This window comes from Heptranchias perlo, chromosome 35 (genome assembly GCF_035084215.1).
Source record: "Heptranchias perlo isolate sHepPer1 chromosome 35, sHepPer1.hap1, whole genome shotgun sequence".
Taxonomy (NCBI): Eukaryota; Metazoa; Chordata; class Chondrichthyes; order Hexanchiformes; family Hexanchidae; genus Heptranchias; species Heptranchias perlo.
In genome coordinates, this window is record NC_090359.1 from 13496368 (window position 1) to 13522921 (window position 26554).

At 46.7% G+C, this 26554-nt stretch overlaps 1 protein-coding gene across 1 annotated transcript in view; it reads right to left on the bottom strand.

Annotated features, from left to right (window-relative positions):
• The window catches only part of LOC137302245 (zona pellucida sperm-binding protein 3-like), a 223962-nt gene extending 198255 nt beyond the window's left edge, over positions 1-25707 (bottom strand). Inside the window, exons 1-5 of the mRNA XM_067971897.1 lie at positions 25564-25707; positions 24550-24665; positions 24359-24462; positions 24090-24267; positions 23878-24004 (exon numbers count right to left, since the gene is read on the bottom strand). Of these exons, the coding sequence (XP_067827998.1) occupies positions 23878-24004; positions 24090-24267; positions 24359-24462; positions 24550-24665; positions 25564-25707 (669 nt within the window). The remainder of the gene's footprint in view (positions 1-23877; positions 24005-24089; positions 24268-24358; positions 24463-24549; positions 24666-25563) is intronic.
• Positions 25708-26554: the final 847 nt, after the last annotated feature.

The window sequence follows — 26554 nt, forward strand, 5'->3', positions numbered from 1 at the left end:
TACAGAATCAAAGCTATCAGCAAAAGTCCCATCATCATCCTTGGGTACATCCTCTCCCACCGGCAGGTCTGACCCACCAGAAGTGGATATACAGTGTGGTGCGAGTGACCCTGGAATTCTTCAACATTGAGTCTGGACCACATGAAGTCTCAAGGCCTCAGGTCAAACATGGGCAAGAAAACCTCTTGCTGACTATCACCTATCACCTCGCCTCAACTGATGAATCAGTTCTCCTCCATGTTGAACACCACTTGGAGGAAGCACAGAATATACTTTGGGTGGGGATTTCAATGTCAGTCAACAAAAGTGGCTCAGTAAAACCACCATTGACAGAGCTGGCAGAATCCTGAAGGATATAGCTACTAGACTGGGCTTGTGACAGTTAGTGACAGAAACAACATAAGGTAACAATCTACTTGACACCGTCCTCACCAATCCACCTGTCACCAATGCATCTGTTCATGACAGTATTGGTGGGAGTGACCACCGCACAGTCCTTGTGGAGACCAGGTCCCAACGAGGAAGCCCTCCATCGTGTCATGTGACATTCTCAACTTGCTAAATAGGAAAGATTAAGAACAGATCTAGCAGCTCATAACTGGGCATTCACGAGGCACTGTTTTGCCATTGGCAGCAGCAGAATTTTAATCCACCACAATCCGTAACCTCATGTCCCGGCATATCTCTCACTCCTCCATCACCATCAAGCCAACCCTGGTTCAATGAGTAGTGAAGAAGTGCATCTCTGGATCAGCATCAGGTGTAGCTGAAAATGAGATGTCAACCTGGTGAAGCTTCAACACAGGACTACATGCTAAACAGCGGAATCAGTAGGCGATAGACAGAGCTAAATGATCCCATAACCAACGTATCTGGTCCAAATTCTGCAGTCCTGCCATATCCAGTCAAAAATGGTGGCGGAGAATTAAGAAATTAACGGGACGCAGAGGCTCCCTGAACATCCCCATCCTCAAAGGTGGTGGAGCGCAGTATGTGAGTGCAAAAGACAAGGCTGAAGTGTTCGCAGCCATCTTCAGCAAGAAGCACCAAAGGGATGATCCTTCTCAGCCTCCTCCTGAGGTCCCCACCATCACAAATGCCAGTCTTCAGCCAATTCGATTCACTCAACAAGATATCAAGTCACGGATGAACGCACTGGACACAGTAAAACTATGTGCCCCAACAACATCCCAGCTGAAAACGTGTTGCAGAACCAGCCAAGCTGTTCCACTACATCGACAACACTGGCATCTACCAGTAGGAAGAATAAGGAGGCCTCACACTACTTGGATAATAAAAGTCCAAATTGGATGGAGGACCAAATGGTCTAGGGGTACAGATACACAAATGACTAAAAGTAGTGACGCAGATTAATAAGGCCATAAAAAGGCAAATCAAGCACTGGGGTTCATCTCTAGAGGGAAAGAATTCAAAAGCTGAGAAGTTATGTTAAACGCTTATAGAACACATGGAGTACTGGTCACAGTTCTGGTCTCCATATTATAGAAAGGATATAGAGGCATTGGAGAGGATGCAAAAAAGATTCACAAGTATGATACCAGAACTGAAAGAATATATGATGTGGAGATGCCGGTGATGGACTGGGGTGGACAAATGTAAGGAATCTTACAACACCAGGTTATAGTCCAACAGTTTTAATTGAAAATCACAAGCTTTCGGAGCTTTCCTCCTTCGTCAGGTGTGTGAAGGTTTCCATAAAAGCTCCGCATGTATAGTAACAGAACAATGCCTGGCGATTACAGATAATCTTTCCAACTGCCTGTTATCACACCTCTGCATGGATGGTGTTCAGACAGGGGAACATTACACCCAAGACCACTGAATACGCAAGCGGTCAGATTACAAAGACATAAGAACATAAGAACATAAGAAATAGGAGCAGGAGTAGGCCAATCGGCCCCTCGAGCCTGCTCCGCCATTCAATAAGATCATGGCTGATCTGATCCTAACCTCAAATCTGAATTCATATCCAATTTCCTGTCTGCTCCCCATAACCCCTAATTCCCTTTACTTCTAGGAAACTCTCTATTTCTGTTTTAAATTTATTTAATGATGTAGCTTCCACAGCTTCCTGGGGCAGCAAATTCCACAGACCTACTACCCTCTGAGTGAAGAAGTTTCTCCTCATCTCAGTTTTGAAAGAGCAGCCCCTTATGCTAAGATTGTGCCCCCTCGTTCTAGTTTCACCCATCCTTGGGAACATCCCTACCGCATCCACCCGATCAAGCCCCTTCACAATCTTATATGTTTCAATAAGATCGCCTCTCATTCTTCTGAGCTCCAATGAGTAGAGTCCCAATCTACTCAACCTCTCCTCATATGTCCGCCCCCTCATCCCGGGGAAAAAAAGAGACAGAGAGAGAGACAAAGAATGGCCAGTTGTATTAAAAACAGATAACTTTTTTTTTTCTCTTCCCCCCCCCCCCCCCCCCCCGCCGCGGTGGGGTTACATGTAGCGCAACATGAACCCAAGATCCCGGTTGAGGCCATCCTCATGGGTGCGGAACTTGGCTATCAATTTCTTCTCGACGATTTTGCATTGTCGTGTGTCTCGAAGGCCGCCTTGGAGAACGCTTACCCGAAGATCGGAGGCTGAATGTCCTTGACTGCAGAAGTGTTCCCCGACTGGGAGGGAACCCTCCTGTCTGGCGATTGTTGTGCGGTGTCCGTTCATCCGTTGTCGCAGTGTCTGCATGGTCTCGCCAATGTACCATGCTCCGGGGCATCCTTTCCTGCAACGTATGAGGTAGACAGGCACCTTAGCCAGTGCGTGCAGTTTCTCCTTATTTACTCTATCAAAACCCCTCTTAATTTTGAACACGTGGATTACTTCTACCCTTAACCTTCATTGCTCGAAGCAGAACAATCCCAGGTTCTCGATTCTCTCCACACAACTAAACCCCATCCCTGGTATAATTCTGAAAATCTCCTCTCCATCCTCTCCAAGACCTTGACCTCCTTAATAAATTATAGTGAGATGAACTAACATATCACAGGCCGGGGATCCAACTTGCCCTGTGGGGCTCAGTACCACACGGGTGAATCCAGGTAACTCAGCTCAGGCCGAGGACTGAGCCTCGGCTTTTCTTGCTCCGGGGCTCAGTAGCACACCTCGTGAGATCAGCTAACTCAGTACAGGCTGGAGATTGAACATGTGCCCATCCTGCTCTGTGTGGGACTCAGTACCACACCAGTTGAGATCAGCTCACTCAGCACAGGCCGGGATGGTGGAGAGAGACAGAGACACGGGTTGTGATCTGTAACTTTTTATAAACACTTCAGTTTATTTCACTCCGTGTCCAACACCGTGCGATCTCCCCTGGTGTGTCAGCTTTCTGTGTTCATACAGTGTAATGTATTGAATTGTCTCTTGGATCACACGGGGTGGTAGACGGGGGTCTGTGTGCGGAGGGTTCAGGGGGTGAGCTCTGATTCCCGCCCTCTTCTGGATTGAAAGGAGAAAAGAATGAATGAGAGAGAGAAGCGATGTGGGAGAAGGGATGATGGAAGAATTTGTCCGTGAACCTGATTAAAGTGGCCCAAAAACAAGATAATATTAAGATATCATCAGCAGAACATTAATACAAGCTGTAAAACAAAAGCAAAATGCTGCAGATGCTGGAAATCTGAAGTAAAAACAGAAAATGCTGGAAATACTCAGCAGGTCAGACAGCATCTGTGGAGAGAGTTCTGATGAAAGGTCATCGACCTGAAAGGATGTTTCTCTCTCCACAGATGCTGCCTGACCTGCTGAGTGTTTCCCGCATTTTCTGTTTTTATTATTAATATAACCTGAGCTCTCTCGAGTGTTTGTTGTTCGATTCACTGATAAAGCTGGGAATTGAGGGGAAGCTGGTTCATGGCGAACCCCAGCTCTGAATCCCCCCGGCAGAGAGTTCAAGGAATGTTTAATATAAATGAGATTCAACGACAGGATCAGAAAATCTCTCCTTGATGGTCGGTCTCATTCTCCCGAAGTGAGGAATGAGCGGGAGGGGCAATTCCACCCGGGGTTATATTTTATTCCAAGAGGATGACGCAAAAGTACTGCTTGCAGTGGGGCCGAAATAGTTCAGTTGGAGAGCGTTCGACTGAAGATCTAAAGGTCCCGGGTTTCGGCAGTTTTGGGTTATTTTGTTTCTTCTTCTTTGGGCCGATTCTCAAACATTTATTTACACTGACATTTTTACCCGACACTGAACGGTTGGGGATGGAATAGAGAGACATCAAGAATGTCTGTATTTAGCTTTTTTTCCTCAATTTCCTTCTGCCTTTCTCTCTGGTTTTTGTCTCTCTCGGTGCTCGATGAACATTTGATTTGATGCATTTGCCCTAAACTGATGCCTTTTCCACATCTCAGGCGGTCAGACACGCTCTGTCTGTCTGTTACTGCTTGTGACCATTAACGGGAACAGGCCGCGAGTTAAACATTTATCAGCAAACCGCCAGAGAGATAACACAGCGGGAATAAAACACATTGCCTCACATTGTTAGACACCGAGTGACACAGATTGTAATGTGTGTCAGTAAACAGACCCGGAAAACAGAGTCCGAGAAAGGAAAGAAATAGAGAGATAGAAAAGAGTGATAAAAAGAAAGAAAACCCTTTCTCCACCCCAACAACAACAACTTGCATTTATATCGCGCCTTTAACGGAGTAAAACGTCCCAAGGCGCTTCACAGGAGCGATTATCAAACAAAATGTGACACGGAGCCACATAAGGAGATATTGGGACAGGTGAGGTAGGTTTTAAGTGTCTTTAGGGAGGAGAGAGAGGGAGAGAGGCGGGGAGGTTTAGGGAGGGAAATCCAGAGCTTTGGGCCCAGTCGGTTGAAGGCACGGCCGCCAATGGTGGAGCGATGAAAATCGTGGATGGTCAAGAGGCCTGAATTGGAGGAGCTCAGAGATCTCGGAGGGTTGTCGGGGTGGAGGAGGTTACAGAGATAGGGAGGGGCGAGGTCATGGAGGGATTTGAAGACGAGGATGAGAATTTAAAATTTGAGATGTTGGTGGACTGGGAGCCAATGTAGGTCAGCGAGCAGAGGGGTTCTCCTCCTGAACGGTGGTTTGAATGTTTGGGGGGCGGGGCTGTGATAAATATCTCGATTTAATATAATGATCCCACTTTTCAACTACCCCGAATTATTACAATGCTGACCTGGAACAATCTAGAACATACCGCAAAACAAGACATTAAGATCAATGGTCACTTTAGCAAGGAGTTTAAAAGATTCTTCTGAGAAGGACAAGGCTCAAGAAACGGACTGTGAACATTTCATGATGGCCGATTTATTTGTGTCCAGGGAGAGGGATGAGACACATGAAATGTTTCACACATTTCAAATCTCCGCGGTCAGACTGGCGATTGTTTATTGATCAGGAAGATGGCTGGTAATAATCTGAGACCCAGTGAAGAGGTGAGAACAGAGCAGCAGGGAATGATCCCAGAACAATAGGAGCCAGCAGCTCACCGTCTGGTCCCTGTGTCAGGGACAATACACAACACCTCAGCTCCAGACCAGGAACAGAGAGCTGCTGTTAACGTGGCCCAGCCCTCGCAAACTGCTGGAACTGTGGGATGGAAATCAGACTTTGGGTCTTGGAGGCTGCTTTAGGGGCTCAGTGGCTCATCGAAAGAATGATTTCTATTAAAGAGCAGGGCTCTGCTCCATCACAGACTGATACTGTATAGTACATGGCAGAGTAAAGCTCCCTCCACAATGTGCCATCAAACACTCCGGGGGCAGGTGCATCAAGGGTTAGATCAAGATTAAATCTCACTCCACACAGTCACAGAGGATGTCATTTGTGACTTTGACAAGGGCCGTTTCAGTACTGTGGCAGGAGTGGAAACCTGATTGGAGGGATTCAAACATGGTGTTGTGGGAAAGATGGACATGGATTTGGGAGGCGACAACACTTTGGAGAGGAAAGGGAGGTGGGAGATGGGGTGGTAGTTTGCAAGGATACAGGGGTCAAGGGTGGGTCTTTTATGAAGGAGGGTGATGATGGAAGATTTGATGGGGAGGGGGACAGTACCTGAGGAGAGGAGACCATTAACAATGTCAGCTGACATGGGGCCAGGAAGGGAGGTTGTGTGGTCAGCAGTTTGATGGGAATAGGGTCGAGGGAGCAGGAGGTGGTCAAGAGAGCTCAGAGAGGGCATGAGGGGAGATAGGAGAGAAACTTGGTGGGCGAGGGGAATGGAGGGAGAGCGGCAGAGGCAGCTGAATGAATGGTCTCAATCTTAGTCACATCCCCCATGATTGTCTTTCAATTTATCTTAAATCTTTCTCTTCTGGTTATTAACCCTTCCATCACTGGAAACAATTTCTCCTTCCATACTCTGTCAATCCCTTTCATAATTGTGAATACCTCCTTTGAATCGTCCGTTAACTTTCCGGTTGTAGTCTCAGTGCCCTTCCTGCTAATCTGTTTTTCAGTTCCCATATGGTCGAGCGGTGAGGAATTCTGTTTTTCACCCAAGTGGCCCGGGTTCGACTCCCGGTGTGGGGTTAGTGAACTTTTAGTCCCAGCCTCCCAATTTGCCTGCAGTCCAGGCTGTGGCTGCTCCTTCCTCTCTCACTTCTGTGTCAGCTCCACAATCACACTGAGAAATGAGGCAAACCACAGCTCTGAAAGGGACAGTGCACCAAAAACCCAGTCCCACAAGCTGAAGGGAAGCAAGCAACAATGTCCCGACAGGTCACTCAGCAGCTGGGCAGCAGCTCATGGCCAAGCGTTTGACGACAATCGTCTTATCATTTACTGTAAAACCCGAGTCTGAGTGAAACACGCACAGAACAATCTTGAAACACTCAGCGGGTCGGGCCCCATCTGCGGAGAGAACGGACCAATTGACTGAGAGTCTCAATGATTCGAGGAAAGAGACACGGCCCACTGTGAGAAACAAGGAACTTGCATTTGTATCGCACCTTGCACATCCGCAGGACATCCCAACGCACTTCACTGGAACTTCAGTCACTATCGTTTTATAAGAGAACGTAGCAGCCAAGTTGTGTACAGCAAGATCCCACAAACAGTGATGAGATATTGAGCAGATCGCCTGTTTGTAGGGTGCTGATGGTTGTGGAAAGAATATTGGCCAGGACACCGGGAGAACTCCCTGCTCTTCACAAATTGCCACGGGACATTTAAAACCTCGGAGCAGAAAGAAGGACAGCACCTCTCACGATGCAGCTCCCTCTCAGAACGACACAGTCAGTCTGGATCATGTGTCCCAGTCCTGGAACGGGAGATGGAACCCACACCCTTCTAAACACCAGCCTGACTCCCTGGGGTTACTCTCACCCCCGGCTAGTCATGAAACAGACTGTGCCACTCCCAGACTAACTGATGACCACAGCCTCAGCCCTGGGTTCCGGTCTGCACCATAACCGCAGCCTGTTACATCTCATAGAAAGTGGCGTGGGATTCCTGAGTTCATTCTGTGATGTGCATTGGGGGAGTGGGACTACATGGATTGATCTTGCATTGAGCCGGTAAGGACTCGATGGGCCAAATGGCCTCCTTCCATGCTGTAAACTTTCTATTTTTCTATGATTCTATGTGGGTGGAGAGGGATACAAGGAAGTGATCAGAGATGGCCTTATCCATGATTGACATGATCGGGAGTAGAGAGGCCACGTGAGATGGCAAGGTCGAGGGGGTGGCCATGAATATGGGTCGGGGAGTTTCGATGCAGGGAGCGATTAAGGGAGGATAAAGAATCACATAATAGACTTGTTAGCAAAATTGAAGCCCATGGGATTAAACGGACAATGGCAGTGTGGATCCAAATTTGGCTAAGGGGCAGAAAACAGAAAGTAGTGGTGAACGGTTGTTCTTCAGATTGGATGCAAGTATACAGTGGTGTCCCCCAGGGCTCCGTATTATGGCCACTGCTCTTTTTGATATATATTAATGACTGGGACTTGTGAGTACAGGGTATAATTTCAAATTTTGCACATGACACGAAACTCGAAAATGTAATAACCAATATTGAGGATAGTAACAGACTTCAGGAAGACATAGACAGACTGGTGAAATGGGCAGAAACATGGCAGATGAAATTTAATGCAGAGAATTGTGAAGTGATACATTATGGTAGGAAGAATGAGGAGAGACAATATAAACTAAATGGTGCAATTTTAAAGGGAGTGCAGGAATAGAGAGACCTGGGAGTGTAGTTACACAAATCTTTGAAGGTGGCAGGATGAGTTGAGAAGGCTATTAAAAAAAGCAAATGGGGCCCTTGGCTTTATTAATTGAGGCACAGAATAGAAAAGCAAGGAATTGATACTAAACCTTTATAAAACACTGGTTGGGCCTCAGCTGGAGTATTGTGTTCAATTCTGGACACCAAACATTGGGAAGGATGTCAAGGCCTTCGAGAGGGTGCAGAGGAGATTTACTAGAATGGTGCCATGGATGAGGGACTTCAGTTATGTGGAGAGACTGATTAATGTTCCATCTGAACTGCCCCATCAAACACTCCCAGGACAGGTACAGCACGGGATATATTCAGAATGAAGCTCCCTCTACACTGTCAAATCAAACATTCCCAGGGCAGGTACAACACGGGTTAGATACACAGTAATGCTTCCTCTACTCTGTGCAGTTTAGATCTCGCCTCAGATTTCAGATAAAAGGTTGCTTTGCTGCACAGTCTGCTGGTGTCTCTCTGCATCTCTGTACTCAGTTACACCGCTCTCCACCTCCCTCTTCTGGTGTATCTCTGTACTCAGTTACACCGCTCTCTACCTCCCTCTGCTGGTGTCTCTCTGTATCTCTGTACTCAGTTACACCGCTCTCTACCTCCCTCTGCTGGTGTCTCTCTGTATCTCTGTACTCAGTTACACTGCTCTCTACCTCCCTCTGCTGGTGTCTCTCTGTATCTCTGTACTCAGTTACACCGCTCTCTACCTCCCTCTGCTGGTGTCTCTCTGTATCTCTGTGCACAGTTACACCGCTCTCTACCTCCCTCTACTGGTTTCTCTCTGTATCTCTGTGCACAGTTACACCGCTCTCTACCTCCCTCTGCTGGTGTCTCTCTGTATCTCTGTACTCAGTTACACCGCTCTCTACCTCCCTCTGCTGGTGTCTCTCTGTATCTCTGTACTCAGTTACACCGCTCTCTACCTCCCTCTGCTGGTGTCTCTCTGTATCTCTGTACTCAGTTACACCGCTCTCTACCTCCCTCTGCTGGTGTCTCTGTGTATCTCTGTACACAGTTACACCGCTCTCTACCTCCCTCTGCTGGTTTCTCTCTGTATCTCTGTGCACAGTTACACCGCTCAGTCTGTCCCCGCAGCTCCTCCGGGAGTTCAATGATTTTTAAATGAAGACTTTTTCCTGTGTGACTTCTGAAGTTTTGATCAGTGAAATGTTTGTGAAAGAGACGGATTGTGAGCTTGTAGTGTGGGACAGAAGTGATGTTATTTAATGGAGAAGCCACAAGATGCTATAAATTGAGTAGTGGTTTCTGTCCTGTGGCGGTTATCACGTTTGCCTCCCACGCGAGCGATTCCCGGGCGGGAACCTATTTTGGGAATTCGCTCCATGCGAATCTCCAGAGTGAGTTTCTTCTCCTGTGAAATGGGGGCGATAATTGGCTTTTCCTGCTGAATGTAGCAACGGCTGCACCACATTCCTTCGGGGGAGAAGGGATTTTGGAGACGAGATGATGGAAGAAAGTGCCCACGAACCTGATTAAATGAGGCCAAACACAAGATAATATTAAGATGTCATCAGCTGAACATTAACATAACCTGAGCTCCGACATCTGGTCTGGTCCCATTCCCCCAGAGTGAGGAATGAGCGGGAGGGGAAATTCCACCCGGTTTATATTTTCCTCCAAGGAGATGTCACAAAGTCCAATTTACAGTGGAGCCGAAAAAGTTGAGTTTGGAGAGCGTGAGATTGAAGATCTAAAGGTCTCTGGGTTTGATTCTGTGTTCGGCAATTTTTGTTGCTTTGTTCTCGTTCTTTGAGTCGATTCTCGCATTTATTTGCACTGAAATTTTAACCGGCACAGAAAGATTGGGGAAGAAATAGACAGGCATCAAGAATGGGAAATATTGATAGCGTCTTTATTGAGCTTTTATTTCTCTATTCTCTTCTGCCTTTTTCTCTGGCATTTGTCTCTCGGTGCCGGGAGACCATTTGATTTGAGGCATTTGTCCTAAACTGATGTCTTTTCCACATCTCGGGGCGGTCAGACCCGCTCTGTCTGTTACTACTTGTGACCATTGACGGGAACAGACGCGAGTTAAACGTTTACCAGCAAACCGACAAAGAGATAACACAACGGGAATCAAACTCATTGGGCATGATTTTATCGAGGGGGGGGGGGGGGTCATGGGAGGCGGTCAGGGGTCATGGGAGCTGGTCAGGGGTCATGGGTTGGACAGTCATCGGTGCGAGGACTCAGTCATCGGGGGCTGGGTTCGGGGGTCATCGCGGGGGTCGGAGATCATGGGGTTTGTCGCTCGTGCAGGGGTGTCGGAGATTTGGAGGGGGTCGGCCGATCGCCTATATGGGATCGCGGCCGGTTGGCTTGTTGGGCCTGGAGGAAGCACTCCTGCTCCTCTGGGCCCACAAGCTGTGCTATAAAGGCATTTACCTGCTGTTTCGGGCCTTCCCGTCTCCTCTCATGTGGTGTGAAGGAGAAGGCCCAGGAATCCCGGCCCCCACGAGCTAAAAATAAAAAAGCTGTGAAAATGGAGGCCCGCACCCGAGCAACATAAACACACACACAGACATATACACACAAACATACACACACCAATAACCTGAAAGTAACACAGGACGACCTGACAAACAGTGGAAGCAGCATGCTGTGGATCGAGCTAAGCGATCCCACAAACAAGGATCAGATCAAAGCTCTGCCGTCCTGCCACATCCAGTTGTGAATGATGGTGGATAATTAAACAACTAACGGGAAGAGGCTCCATGAACATCCCCATCCTCAATGATGGTAAAGCCCAGCACGTGAGTGCAAAGTGTTCGCAACCGTCTTCAGCCAGAAGTGCCGAGTGGATGATCCACCTTGGCCTCCTCCCGAAATCCCCAACATCACAAAAGCCAGTCGAACATCGAGGTGAAGAGTGATGCAGAAAGCAGATTATAAAACCGCTGGAATATCAGTGAAATTAAATTGAGAAACTCTGAGTCAGTTGCACTGCACATTCCACATCCAACATTGGAGATAAATACTTTTGAAAACGTTGAATCGCCGCGTTGAGAAATTGAACCACGTTCTCCCGCGGAAGAAGCAGGGACACTCACCACTGCACGAACGAGGAACTGCTGCAGTAAATGTACACTCACCCAGATGGTGCAAGACATGCTTCATGTGTCACTGCATTTCTTTTAACTATTTATTTGATGACAGTTTGTTTAATTTTCCACGGGCCACTCTTGAAAGAATCTTTTACATTTCCATCTCTTTGTTAGTCAATAACTGACTCTGTCTTTCTTTCGTTCTTTCTTTCTCTCTTATCCTGGTGAGTTGACCCGCCTCAGTCCGGGGTTTAAATCCCCGACGGGGAGGTAGCATTTATAAGACGCCAACTTTTAATTTTATGTCTTCGCCGAGCTTCTTCCGAAACAAAAACTACAGAGAAAAAAAACAGGTGATTGCCACTTTCAGAATATTATTGTACGGAGACTATTTGAGGACTGGATGCAGAGCAATTGTGATTTTCACGAACTGGTGGTTCAGGTGACAGATTCGAAATTCATTCATTTCCCCCGCGCAGGTTCAAATCTGACAGACTTCAGATCCCGTCATTCATCAACCTGTTTCATCTCTGCGTTTCAAAATTCAACAAGTATCTTCTAGAATTAATAATTCTTCAGTGAATTAAAATTCCACAGCATTGAGTAACCCCGAGTTTTATGCTCATTTTAATTGATCTGCAAGATTTCACGAAATCTACGACAGAAATAGAACAAAAGTCAGCCAAATTATCCATATTCTGACTCTCAGTATTTCTGAGTCAATCCATGTGTGTCTGTTTCTGTGTGTCTGTCTGTGTATGTGCCTCATATTTTCTATATTTTCCTGAGAAGATCTGTCTCTTTCTGTCTCACTCTCTCCCGCGTTACCCACATCATGATCCAACATGTGATGCAAAAGTGGTCGGTAATTTTTCTTTCAACAGTGGTTCGTGGAAAGTGAAACAAACTGTCATCAAATGAACAGTTCAAACAGATTCACTGAAAAGTGAAGCATCTGTGGTGAATATACTGCAACTGTCTGCACCAATTCCTCGTTAGTATAGTGCTGAGTATCCCCGCCTGTCACGCGGGAGACCGGGGTTCAATTCCCCGACGAGGAGGTTATTGCTGCTTTCGAAGCTTCACTTTCATTTATCTGCAATATTGGATGTTGAAAATACAACGAAAAACTGACTCGGCCTTTCCCACTTCCACAAATTGATTTCACAGCGATTTTAAAAATCTGCTCTCTGCCTCACGCTTCAGCTCGATGTGAGAACCACAATGATGGGCAGCCCGAAACAGAGAGAGACAGGTCTCGGAACAGGCGCAGACATGAAAGATCTCACATACAGCAATGAAAGTGATGCATGTTTCAGTGAATCTATTTTAACTTCTTCTTTGATGACAATTTGTTTAACTTTCCACATGCCACTGTTGAAAGAAGACTTACTTTCTATCTCTTTGTTAGTCAAGGTCCAGATAAAAAATATTTGAGGAGCAGGGAAAAAGTGACAGACAGAAAGGAAGAGAGAGACACTCAGAAACGCATATAACAAGTGATGTGGAGATGCCGGTGATGGACTGGGGTTGACAATTGTAAACAATTTTACAACACCAAGTTATAGTCCAGCAATTTTATTTTAAATTCACAAGCTTTCGGAGGCTTCCTCCTTCGTCAGGTGAACGATGTGAAATCGTTCTTCCGCATCCACGATGTCACATCGTTCACCTGACGAAGGAGGAAGCCTCCGAAAGCTTGTGAATTTAAAATAAAATTGCTGGACTAAAACTTGGTGTTGTAAAATTGTTTACAAATATAACAAGTGAGACAGACATAGTCATATTCACACATACACAAACACACACATTCCTCGCTACATAAACACTCACACACAAACATACACACACCAATAACCTGAAAGTAACACAGGACTACTTGACAAACAGTGGAAGCAGCATGGTGTAGATAGAGCTTAGCGATCCCACAAACAACGGATCAGATCAAAGCTCTACAGTCCTGCCACACCCATTTGTGAATGATGGTGGATAATGAAACAACTCACGGGAAGAGGCTCTATGAACATCCCCATCCTCAATGATGGTAAAGCCCAGCACGTGAGTGCAAAGTTTTAGAAACCGTCTTCAGCCAGAAGTGCCGAGTGGATGATCCATCTCGGCCTCCTCCCGAAATCCCCACCATCACAGAAGCCAGTCGAACATCGAGGTGAAGAGTGACGCTGAGAGCAGATTTTAAAACCGCTGGAATATCAGTGAAATTAAATTGGGGAAAGTGGGAAACTCCGAGTCAGTTTTACACTGTTCTTCCGCATCCAATATTGGAAATTAATAAGAGAAAAGCTTTTGAAGGCGGAGAAAGTTTAATCGCCCCGACTGGGAACTGAACCCTGGTCGATCGCGTGACAGGCGGGGATACGCACCACTGTACTAACTACTGCGTGAACCGTACACTCATCCCATATGGTGTTCGACATGCTTCATGTATAAGTCCATTTCTTTCAACGAATTATTTGATGACAGTTTGTTTCATTTTCTACGGGCCACTCTTGAAAGAACCTTTTACATTTCCATCTCTTTGTTAGACAACGAACAACTGACTCTGTCTTTCTTTCGTTCTTTCTTTCTCACTTATCGTGGTGAGTTGCCCCGCCTTAGTCCGGGGTTTCATTCCCCGACGGGGAGGAAGCATTTATAAGACTCCAACTTTGAATTTTATGTCTTCGCCGAGCTTCTTCCAAAAAATAAACTGCAGAGAAAAAAAGCAGGTGATTGTCACTTTCAGAATATTATTGTACGGAGACTATTTGAGGACTGGATGCAGAGCAATTGTGATTTTTACTAACTGGTGGTTCAGGTGACAGATTCGAAATTCATTCATTTCCCGCGCGCAGGTTCAAATCTGACAGACTTCAGATCCCGTCATTCATCAACCCGTTTCATCTCTGCGTTTCAAAATTCAACAAGTTCCTTGTCGAATTAATAATTCTAAAGTGAATTGAAATTCCACGATGTTGAACACCGCGAGTTTTATGCTCATTTTAATTGATCTGCAAGATTTCACGAAATCTGCGACAGAAATCGATCAAAAATCAGCCAAATTATCCATGTTCTGACTCTCAGTATTTCTGAGTCACTCCATGTGTATGTGTGTCTGTTTCTGTGTGTCTGTGTCTGTTTGTCTGTGTATGTGCCTCATAGTTTCTATGTTTTCCTGCGTCGGTCTCTGTCTCTTTCTCTCTGAACAGAGTGAGACAGAAAACTGCTCACTATTCCAGGATCATCCTGGAATCCAAAGATATCCCCTGTATCTCTTCTCGACCACAAACCGTCTTCTTGCACCCCCTGCCTCTTCTACCCTCACCAAAAAAATTGCGAGGAGCTCCTGGACTATTCTGTCACAAAGATTGAGACCATCCGTTCAGCTGCCGCTCCGGTGGAAAGCTCTCCACTGGATCGGCATACCGAGCACAAAAGAAGATGGAGTGGTTGTTGGAGGCCAATGATCTCAGCCCCAGGACATTGCTGCTGGAGCTCCTCAGGGCAGTGTGTTTGGCCCAACCATCTTCAGCTGCTTCATCAATGACCTTTCCCCCATCATAAGGTCAGAAATGGGGATCTTTGCTGACGATTGCGCAGTGTTCAGTTCCATTCGCAACCCCACAGATAAGATGCAGTCAGTGCCCACATGCAGCAAGACCTGGACAACATCCAGGCTTGGGCTGATAAGTGGCAAGTAACATTCACGCCAGACAATTGCCAGGCAATGACAATCTCCAACAAGAGAGAGTCTAACCACCTCCCCTTGACATTCAATGGCATTACTATCGCCGAATCCCCCACCATCAACATCCTGGGGGTCACCATTGACCAGAAACTTAACTGGACCAGCCATATAAATACTGTGGCTACAAGAGTAGGCCAGAAGCTGGGTATTTTGTGGTGAGTGACCCACCTCTGGACTCCCCAAAGCCTTTCCCCCATCTGCGAGGCACAAATCAGGAGTGTGATGGAATACTCTCCACTTGCCTGGATGAGTGCAGCTCCAACAACATTCAAGAAGCTCGACACCATCCAGGACAAAGTAGCCCGCTTGATTGGCATCCCATCCACCACCCGAAACATTCACTCCCTTCACCACCGGCGCACCGTGGCTGCAGTGTGTACCATCCACAGGATGCACTGCAGCCACTCGCCAAGGCTTCTTCGACAGCACCTCCCAAACCCGCAACCTCTAACATCTAGAAGGACAAGAGCAGCAGGCACATGGGAACAACACCACCTGCACGTTCCCCTCCAATTCACACACCATCCCGACTATGAAATATATCACCGTTCCTTCAGCGTTGCTCAGACAAAATCCTGGAACTCCCTACCTAACAGCACATTGGGAGAACCGTCACCACATGGACTGCAACGGTTCAAGAAGGCCGCTCACCACCACCTTCTCAAGGGCAATTAGGGATGGGCAATAAATGGTGGCCTTGCCAGCGACGCCCACATCCCATGAACGATTAAAAAAATACAATAATGGCGCGGGTGGGATACAAAACCTTGGGTGCAGAGCACAGTGGATTAGCAGTCCGTTCCCGTAACCACTCGGCCACCTTGTCGCATGAACAGTGCAAAGAAAGCCTTTTTATTTTGTAAAACCAAAAGTCTTGGACTGAAAGGTCAGAGTAAGAAAGCCGCTTTTCAATCACCAGTTCCCAGATTCTGAGGGCAGCAGAGGTGACATGGTAGTGTGGCTGAGCGGTCGAAGGCGCTGGATTGAGGTCCCAGTCTCTGTGGGCCGTGGGTTTAAATCCCACCGCTGCTACAATTTGAGGTGCTGGTTGTTTTGGCCTCATCGCTCAGAATCCTTCTTTTCGAAGCAGCGCCATTGCTGTTGTTCGGGCACAACTGCCACACCTGATGTCCCTCGTCGTGATCGTTTTGTGGTTAACACTCTGCGTTGTGGTCGCAGTAACCTCCGTGCGAATCCGAGTCTCCACAGAGTGTCATTTACCGATTTTCTCCATTGCCACATATGCTAAGAGAATGCAGCAAGAAATCAATCTTTCGCACAAGAAATAATATTATTTTGGTGAAACCTTTTAATTCCGTCAAATCCCAGCACTCTCACATGCCTGTACTTGATGTTCCACAGTTCAAACCCGCCTCTTCTCCCCGCTTTTTCTTCCTTCCACAGTCAATAGGCCGTCTTTACTTCCCTCCTTCTATTTCATGGACACTTTCCTGCTCCATTGCCGACTCTAACATTCACTTTCACGATCGCACGCCTTTCAGTTTGTTCTGCTCCGACCGCTGTTTCTATTGGACACATGTCCCATTCGCACCAATGTTCATTTGTGCCTTGAAACCAGTCGACACATTTCGATCTGTGTGATCGCTCGACAGACAAACACGACGAAAGCAGGGCTGGTCTCTGGAAAGACAGCCGCCCGATTGTTCACGAAATTTACTTGGGGAATCTTGTGATCCAGGGGATGGTAACTGAAGAACTGGTTTTTGTTTTGTTGCTTGTTGGCTCTTTTCTCTCAGCAGTTGAGTTGCGTGAGTGACGGGCAGCGATACAGAGCTGCGAATGGCGGTTGAAAGGTGCACATTTGGCAAGTTGGGGCGGTGCAGTAAGATCGGAAGTGTTCCGCCTTGATCTTAATAGTTCTGTTGAAACCTGTGATTGAATCGAGTAGAGGATAAATGTAAAGAGCGCCTGTGGGGAAAAAGGAGCGATTACAGGTCATGAGCGAAAGGTCTTTCAAATTCTCGTGGCGCAGGACGCTGTGTGTGGAAACGGCAGATTTTAAACGCATGTGTCGGAAAGTAAAGTGTGATCTTGTGTGTGAGAAGAGCACAAGAAAGTTGTGCTTGAAGCTGCGCCCTTGAGGCAAGTTGCAGGTTGTCAGGAAAACTGCTATCGTGAAAGCTCAAAAATAAACCCAGAAACTGCTGGCAACACTCAGCAGGTCAGGTAGTATCTGTGGGGAGATATTCGCTTTACCGGGGGCGTCATTGTGCACTTTGATTAATACTAAAGACCTGTACAAGATGGACGGGTTGCACCTCAACAAGGCTGGGACCAATGTCCTCGTACGGCTTTTACCCTTGACTTATCAGCGAGCGATACCGGCCTTTACTGGGCCTCAGCTATTTACAATGTATATGAGTGTAAAAAGATCTCTGACGCTAGCTACGTGGGAAAGTAAGCTGTGAGGAGGACACAAAGTGTCTGCAAAGGGATACAGACGGGTTACGTGAGTGGACAAGGTGGCAGGTGGAGTATAATGTGGGGAAATGTGAGGTTATTCACTTTGATAGGAAGAATAGAAAAACAAAATGTTTTAAAATGGTGAGCAACTATTGAATATTCATGTTCAGAGAGACTTGGGTGTCCTGGTGCAAGAAACACAGAAAGTTAACATGTTGGTACAGCAAGCAATTAGGAAGGCAAATGGCATGTTGGCCTTTATTGCAAGGGGGCTGGAATACAAGAGTAAGGAAGTCTTGTTGCAATTGTACGCGGCTTTGGTGAGACCACACCTGGAGTACTGTGTACAGTTTTGGTCTCCTTATCTAAGCAAGGATAAACTTGCCTGAGAGGCGATGTAAGAAAGCTTCACTTGGAGATAAGGGTGATGATGCCTTTCCTCGTGGACTCTGCCATGCTGTCTGCCAGAAGCATATCCCCGTACACTTCCAGTCGGTCTGGGTCTATCCAGTCCCACAGAGCCAACGGCAGTTTCATGCCAGAGCGCCAGTACCGAATCTGCCCCGGTGACGAGGAGGTGTCGACATATGTCTTCACCGCCTGGAGGTCATTTGGTGGGCGGATCGCCCGCCGTTTATACAAACCGCGGGAATTTCCCTGCCTTTCATTTCAATGGGAATCAGAATGGTCTTGGGCTGTAGCACAAAGTGGGTGATAGCGGATAGGCCGCCCATCACACATCCAACCTGATATTCAGTTCCCTTGACTTCAGTGGGACTTGACTGAATATCAGGAGGAAGCTTCATCGAGCGATACCGGCCGTCAGGCGTTACCGTCCAGGAAGAATTCCTGCCCCAGGTGGTTTTAATAACGAGCGGTCAATCTGCAAGGCCAGTTTTACACCAGATCACCAAGCGGAAAATGTACCCCAGAGAGTCTGTAATTATTCGTTCTGGGAACTGAAGTATATAGAAATTCAAGACAATAAATTTTCTGAATTTGTACATTTCCTGTGACCAGAACCACGACCATCTCCTGTGGAACAAACGGATTTGTGTTAACATTGCAGAGAATCCATTGGAAATCCACATTGTGAATTGAAACATTCAGCATTGTACAAATTACGGATTGGTGTCGGTCATTCAAACATTATCACAGACACTCGCTTTATTTCATCTTATTCATCTCTCTCCCACCGTGAGATAAATATCTAACCCTCTGACACCAAAATCAACGAGCGACAGATGTTTTCATCACGTTCATCGCGAAGAACTAATGGATCATCTTTAGTACAGCTGATTCAGACACTCTGAGAGGTCTCTTTTGGGACTCTGTGAATGATCAATAAATGGATTGAAAAGGGCAGGTCAGTTAAAATCTGATTTTTTACCGTATTAACAAACAGCCAAGTGATTAGGAGATTCTAATTGCCAGTTTAGTGCAGACACCATGTGATGAGTTCAGCACTCACTCTTAAGCAAACTGAGAGCTGGTCTGTTTCTGGCTCTGTGATATTGGAAGGAGTGACTGGTTGTGTTTCAGGGGTCTGTGTTGTGCTGATGACTGGAGCAGAAAAAACATCTTTGGGCTGAAATCTACACCTGATTCTTTGATGCCTCGTGTGTTTGGACCTTTTGAACATCTGCTTTGCTCAGACAGCCTGCCATTGTCCTTCTTACAGAAACAAATATATGGAAAATATACAATCCTAGAATCTCACAGCACAGGAGGCCATTCGACCCATCGTGCAGTGGCCAGCTCTTTGAAGGATGTAACCGATTACTCCCATTCCCGTGCTCTTTACCCATAAACTTTGTAATTTTTACCTTTTCAAGTATTTATCCAATTTTCCTTTTAAAGTTACGATTGAATCGAGCTCCACCATCCTTTGAGGCAGTGCGTTCCAGATCATAACAATTCGCTGTGTAAAAAATCTCCTTATTTCCCTTCTAGTTCTTTTGCCAATTATCTTAAATCTGCGTCCGTTGGTTGCCGACCCTCCCGCCAGTGGGTGAAGTTTCTCCTCATTGACTCGATCAAAACCCCTCTTAATTTTGAACACGTGGATTACTTCTACCCTTAACCTTCATTGCTCGAAGCAGAACAATCCCAGGTTCTCGAGTCTCTCCACACAACTAAACCCCATCCCTGGTATAATTCTGGGAAATCTCCTCTCCATCCTCTCCAAGACCTTGACCTCCTCAATAAATTATAGTGCCCAGAATTGGACACAATACTTCAGATGAGGCCTGAACAATGATTTATAAACGTTTAACATAACTTCCTTGCTTTTGTGCTCTATTTCTCTATTATTAAGCCAAGGAACCGGATGCTGTTTTAACGGTTTCACCAACTTCTGCTGCCGCCCTCCGCTCTAATCCCATTGCCCGTCTCTCGGTCCTGTCCCCGGGCTCGGGGACTCTCGGCCGGTCCAGGGCCCTTTAAGAGGGACGCGCCACACTGCGCATGTGCGCCGTTTATTTAAATCAAACCGCGCGATTCAAAGGAAAAGTGACGTCAGTTTCCGTCACAATAAAAACCGCTCGTTCTCAACCGAAAAAACGGAAAGTTTGTCTCGCGACACAACAGGAAGCGGTCACTGATCCGGCGGGTGATGTGCGCATGTGCGAACATTCTCCCAGAGTGCAGCGCGGCCTGTCTCACAGATGGGGCCTTTTCTCCGCCGCTCTGCATTGTGGGAGATTCGGCCGCCATGACGGGCCCGGGTCACCGAGTTCATCCAATCACAGGTGAAGCTTCCCGGATTGGTGGAACCGACAGAGTGCAGGTGGTCTGTGGAGCGAGAGAATCTCTGAGAAGAGGGGCAGCCAATTGGGGAAATCACAGGAGGTGGTGACCGGTCATAAACCCAATCGGTGAATGACGGATTGAACCAAGGAAAGGAATGAAGAAACTCGACTGGGACCTGTGGGAACAGGCGGACTAATAAATTTAACCCGTGTCCAGTTCAGGTCACCACATTACAGGAAAGATGGGATTGGACCAGAGAGGGTGCAGAGGAGATTTACAAGGATGTTCCAGGACTGGAGAATTTTAGCTGTGAGGAAGGATTGGATCGGCTGGAGTTGTTTTCATTGGAACAGAGGAGGCTGAGGGGGGATTTAATTGAGGTGTATAAAATTATTGGGGGCCACGCGGACTGCGTCACTTCAAGGCGGCAACTCACCCCCACCCTCTCAAAGGCAAATGGGATGGGCAATAAATGCTGCCCTTGCCAGTAACACCCACATCTCATGAACAAATAAAAAAAGAATATGAAGGTCCTATATCCCTTAGCAGAGAGGCCAATAACCAGGGGGCATATATTTCAAATAATTGGAAGAATTCGAGGGGATCTGGGGATAATTTTTTTCACCCAGAGGGTGGTGTGGGTTTGAACCTGACTCGCTGAAAGGGTGGTAGAGGCAGAAACCAACATCGCTTTTTATAAGTACTTGGATGCGCACTTGAAGTCCCGTCACCTGCAAGGCTGCGGACCAAGACCAAGAGTGCGATGAGGCTGGATAGCTTTTTCAGCTGGCACAGACAATGGGCCGAATAGCCTCCTTCTGTGCTGTAAATTTCTATGATTCTATAACGCCTAGGTTCAAATGTAACATGGCAAAAGATACATGTCTACGGTTCAAAAAAATATCTTTATAGGGAGGGGACAATGTAGAGTTCTGCCCGAAAATGTTGTTCACACAGACTCCATGAATTATTTTAAATGGGAATAATAGTGGAGGCACCTTGGAACAGAGGAACATTAAATTGGATGAGGGGGCGAGAGGAAAGTCACCTGTTTCTGTCCTGTAAGATCCTAAGCTTCATTGAGAATGAATTCATGAAGCATTTCTACATGGTATTTTGTTGCAACATTTTAAAAATACCCCAAAGTAGTTCTCCTGGTGTCCTGGCCAGTATATCCAGTTTGTAAAGCCTCCCTGAAATGTTTACATGTAAATCAGACAACAGTCAGAAGAGGGTAGGATGGCCCTACACTACACTACAATGTATTGTCATCTATTGGGTTTAATGTTTCCTAACATTATTTATCAATAGTGTGAGGAAGCTCAGAGTGAAAGTGAGGAGGGGCCGTCTGACTGCAGTTTCCACTGGAAGAAAAATCACCTTGTGTGTAGTAAGCAGAAATGAATTGCTATTGTTAAAAGTTCCCACTAACTTATTGTGATTCTACTGCAACAGAACGAGCCTGGATCTCCTGCTATGTTTAAACACTAAACTTCAGTGATTATAGCTTAAGTAAAATATTACTATGATTTGATTTAAATGGAGGAATGGTTTCCACCTGCCAAAGAATGTTGTCTGAAGCGAGGGTGTTTACTGCTAACAGCTCCCATCTGTTTAATAGACCCCCTGAATGTCTGATTTACCAAAAAGAAAAACCCAGCTCAGTAAAGATAAACAAATATGCTCTTATTAAATCTGAAGAACATTTTATGAACAAATTTCAGTATTTCAAAGGCAAGGTTGTCCCAGACATGGATTGTACCCAATTCACTGTAAAGTTATAAAGACACAGCCAGTTTAACGACCAGGGGACAGAACCTCGAAGTTCGAATTAGGACTTTCAGGAATGAAGTTAAGAGACACTTCTGCACGCAAAGATTGGGAGAAGTTAGGAACACTCTTCCACAAATGGCAGTTGATGCTAGCTCAATTGTTAAATCTATTATCTCAGGTTAAAATTTTGTTAATCAAAAAGGTAAGGGATATGACTAAGGCAGGTATATGGAGTTATGTCACAGATCAACCATGATCTCATTGAATGGTGGACCAGGCGAGAGGGGCTAAATGGCCAACTCCTGTTCCTATTGCCACCCCTCAAATATAGTGAATGATAAACAATAACGTAATCTGAAAAATAGGACTAACTACTTACAATACAATCCTGAGGGCCTGCCGTGAGGGGAAGCTGAGGATAACGAAACTTCAGTCTGTGCTCACGAGAAGACAGGTGAAATTCAAATCCAACAGAGGTAAATCACAACCGCTGGGCTCCCCGTCCCTCGCACTCTGTGCCTGTACCCAATGAGCACAACATTGCCCCCTGTGAACATTAATCTTTACACTGGGCATTGGAAATTTACTTGGAGCCCCAGCCCAACAAAACAAAGATCTTCACACCAGGGGCAGAGATCTTCAATCTTGGAAGAGAGTTCAAGTCCACCCACTTTCAATCCTATTGGTGTTTGGACAATTAGCTCCAAATGGGAAAGTTTAGGAGTTTGGAGCCCTTGTGCGGATTCGAGTGATCAATGGCCACAGAGCACCAAGGGAATGATTGTGCAGTCAACCACCCGGCACCAGTACTTCAGGCCAGTCCCATTGTCCCTTCAGAGCTCATTGACCTGCACAATGAGGGCCTGGCAAGCCTTCACCCATTGCTGCAGCCATCCCTGGACTGGGCCTGGATACACTATTACCAGCCATTCTGCCACTAGTTACATGGACCCATTTCAACCCATTTCACTAACAGTAGGAACTGACGGAGGAGTGCAGTGTGTTACTAACACGGTATTGAGCACTCATTGTGTCGTTGACTGGAGACAGTGAGAAATGAGCAACCAGCCATGAGAAGATACAAGTGGTCACTGCTTTATTGGTCATTTGATAACTAGATAAACTGGGTTTGCTTGTGTTTCCTGTTCAGGAATAAGGCAATCCAAGAAGCAGAGATCAGAGAGACAGCGGTCACAGTCAGGGCCAAGATCAGGACCACCTCAGACGCCACACCTATAAAGCAACAAGAAACCAATGGTTAGTGAAGGAAATACTGAGGGGAAAATGGAAACTAGCAGTCGGCCAACTCACCACCTGGAGACCTCTCCTGCATCCTTTGCTCAACCTCATTAAGGGGCTCAGTTGCCAGGTCTGTCACATGAGGATCCAGAATGACCAAGGGTCCAAGTGAGGCCTCACCCTCCCACTTCAACTCAGCATCACTCTCTGCAATATCAAACATTCCAGTTAGAGAGTAAAGGGTGACCTCCAACAATCAAGAGGATCAATGTCCTACCAGGTCCAGATACAAGATCCCTCCTTCCTGTGGAATCAACGAGGAAATCCCTTGTGGCACTGCAGTTGCCCAGATGACAACAGGCACACACGTCATTGGTCGATTCTTCCAATGGGGTCCAGCTCAACCAGAGAATCAGTTTATCAACCAGGTTGTCCATCACCCTTTAATCAACACATCCCTGAACGAGAGAGGGAACTTACATATTCTGGAAAGTACAAGCCTTGTTCATGGAATCTCTCCGATCCACTGCAGCAACTTTCAGGTGACAGGTGATGAAAATCTGAGGGACACATTCAATACAAGTTGTTATTTCGTGACCTCCTCCCAACATGGGGAACCCAATGTTTGGCTTCCTCTTACCAAGGAACGGTCATCTCCAAAGAAGCGGAACGCATCCAGGTCAAACTGGAGTTTGTCCAGCTCACGTTCACCTCTTGGCAACACAAAGGTTGAAAAGGAGTCCTCAGCTTTGCTGTCCAGGAGGCAACTGAAGAAAGATTTAAAAAGGGACAAAGTGAATTAAGTGAACCGATTGAGACAGAACCAGCTGGAGAAAGCAGAGAGCTCCTTACCCATGGGAGTCAATGATGTTGTATCTTGGGGTGGAATCCTTGTCTGGGCTCAATGTAGCTGCACAGCTGTCAATGTAGAGCTTCAAGGGCATGTGGTTGGTCATTGAAACAGAGGCCTCAATGTGAATGAGGTCACCCAGGTAGTAGACAGTCGAGGTGCGCTCTGTAAACCAGTCATCTGAAGTACAAGAGGAAAAGGGTTGGAGACAGTGGGTGTAACTCCCAGTGGGAGACGACAGAAAAGCACTCCCCATCCACCCATCACATACCGTTCATAAGACGCAGTGAGAATGACAGAAGCCCTTCTCCAGACTTGGTCGAGCTGAATGGGATCCAGGTGGGCTTGATAGGGTCACTGCTCACATTGCCCTTCCTGAAAGGACAGTACAGTAATTTCAGGACAACTTCACAGAACTGCACCTGCTGTAGACCTTATTTGCAATAGAGTAAAGATTCTTACCTGAAATAGTGGCACTCAATGGGAATGACTGCTCCATTAGTTCTCACAATAACAGATCCACGAGCATTTGGGGTGTGGTTCAGGTGGGTGGTGTCGACCAGGAAATCGCCAGCCATCTGAAAGACATCAGGTTAAGGAATGAAGAGCTGGTCTCATTGAACAAAAGCTATTTCTGGTCATTTTCCTACCCTGTTAAGCAGAAGTTTAAGGGGTTTCAGCTGCTCCTCAATGACACATGATTGAAGCAGCTCCACCATTGGTTGAAGTTGCCTGGAGCAGCCTCTGTTACTCTGCTCAGTCCACCTTCTATTACAGGGGACTTCAGGCCTGCAGTCAGAAACCCCTGAAATGATTGGCACTGCCAGATTTGATGAGCATTCTTTCCCATATAGATTAGAGCTTTCACCTAAAGGGGCTCAAGTTACCCCTGATATGGAGCACAAAACACAACATCACATTTAAATCTCATCTGTGTCCGTGGAATCAATCGTATTGGCAGGTGTAACAACCAAAAGTGGAGTTCCCCTTCAATACAGTGTATCCCAATTATTGTTCCACTTGTTTCATCTTTCAAGGGAAGTCTCAACAGGAACTTCCACACTGAACATTCATTGACCACAAGTTGAGGCAACAGGCCTGAATATCCACAGGAAGGAACGGAAAAGATAAATCAATTGAGGCACAAAAGAACAGAGTGGTTTGGAGAAATGCAGGTGAAGGTTCAAGGTCAATAGAATTGAATCTCAGAGTTAGAGAGCGGCAATGACCCATTTAAGAAAGATGCAGTCCCTCAGTGACAAGTTGAAGTTCTTTTTAAATATAAAGCGAAGATTGACATGTCAACATAAAGAAGTAGTTTCACACAGGGTGATACTTCACAGTGGGCAAAAATTTATACACAGATTTCATTCAGGGATCTCCTCAGTGGCTGGAGTTTCACCCGATGTTAATGAGTTCAGAGTGGGCAGTAATCTACACAGTGAAATTGGAGCAAGAGTTGAGGAATCACATTACCTGCAATCTGCTGCCACATTCATGGAGCCCATAGTCAAAGAGGACAGTGTGGTTCTGAGAGTAGATCCCAGTTGGCCGATAACCTGCTGTCTCCAGGGTCAGGTCAGCAGCTTTAATCAGGTGCCTGGTTCTAAATAAATCCATGTCTACCCTCACCAGCAGGTTCTGCTCTCCACACTGCACCATCACAGTCTGCAGTGGAGACAGACTTCTCCCCTCAGACACACTGAAATGGGAACCAAAGGGAGGGACAGGGAGAGGGACTCTCTGGGGCACAGGGGTGGGTTTTACTCTTCTCCATGGAAATCTCTGCCCTCTAAACTGTTGCCAAATATCAGAGCAACAAACCACTCCAACTAACACCAGCACTGGGAACAAACCTCTCACTACAAAATCCCCCATGATACCAAATAACTCAACTATCACTTTACCCACCAACCAGCACCCTTTTTTTCCCTTTTTTTTTGTGTTTTTTAGGCCCCCCTTTTATAAGAAGGGGGGGGGGGTGTAGGGTGTGCTTAAGTACTAAAAACCAAATAAAACGAAACCAGGCATCAAAATAAATTTTATTTTCCTCGTCCAGGATGCACTCCAGCCCCTGCAGTGCCCACCGGTCGCGGAAAGCCTCAAGCGTACCGGCAGACACCGCGTGCTCCATCTCCAGGGCCACCCGGGCGAGGAGCAACCCGCGAAAGAGAGGCAGACAAGCCGAGCGCCCGCCCCCACGGACCGCGAGCATCCTGGACCTGTGGATATCCAGGATGCACTCCAGTTTCGTCTAGTTTTCTGGTGGGTCAGTGGCGGGTGGACTCCCTGCCGGAGGAGCTCAGGCCTTTCGCCTGGAGTACCACGCACCTCCGGTACCTGGGAGTCTACCTCGGCCCGGCCGAGGAAGCCTGGCCGGCGAACTGGGAAGAGCTGGAGGCCAAGGTCGCCGCTCGCCTGGCGCGCTGGACAGGACTGCTCCGAGTGTTATCCTACAGGGGTCGAG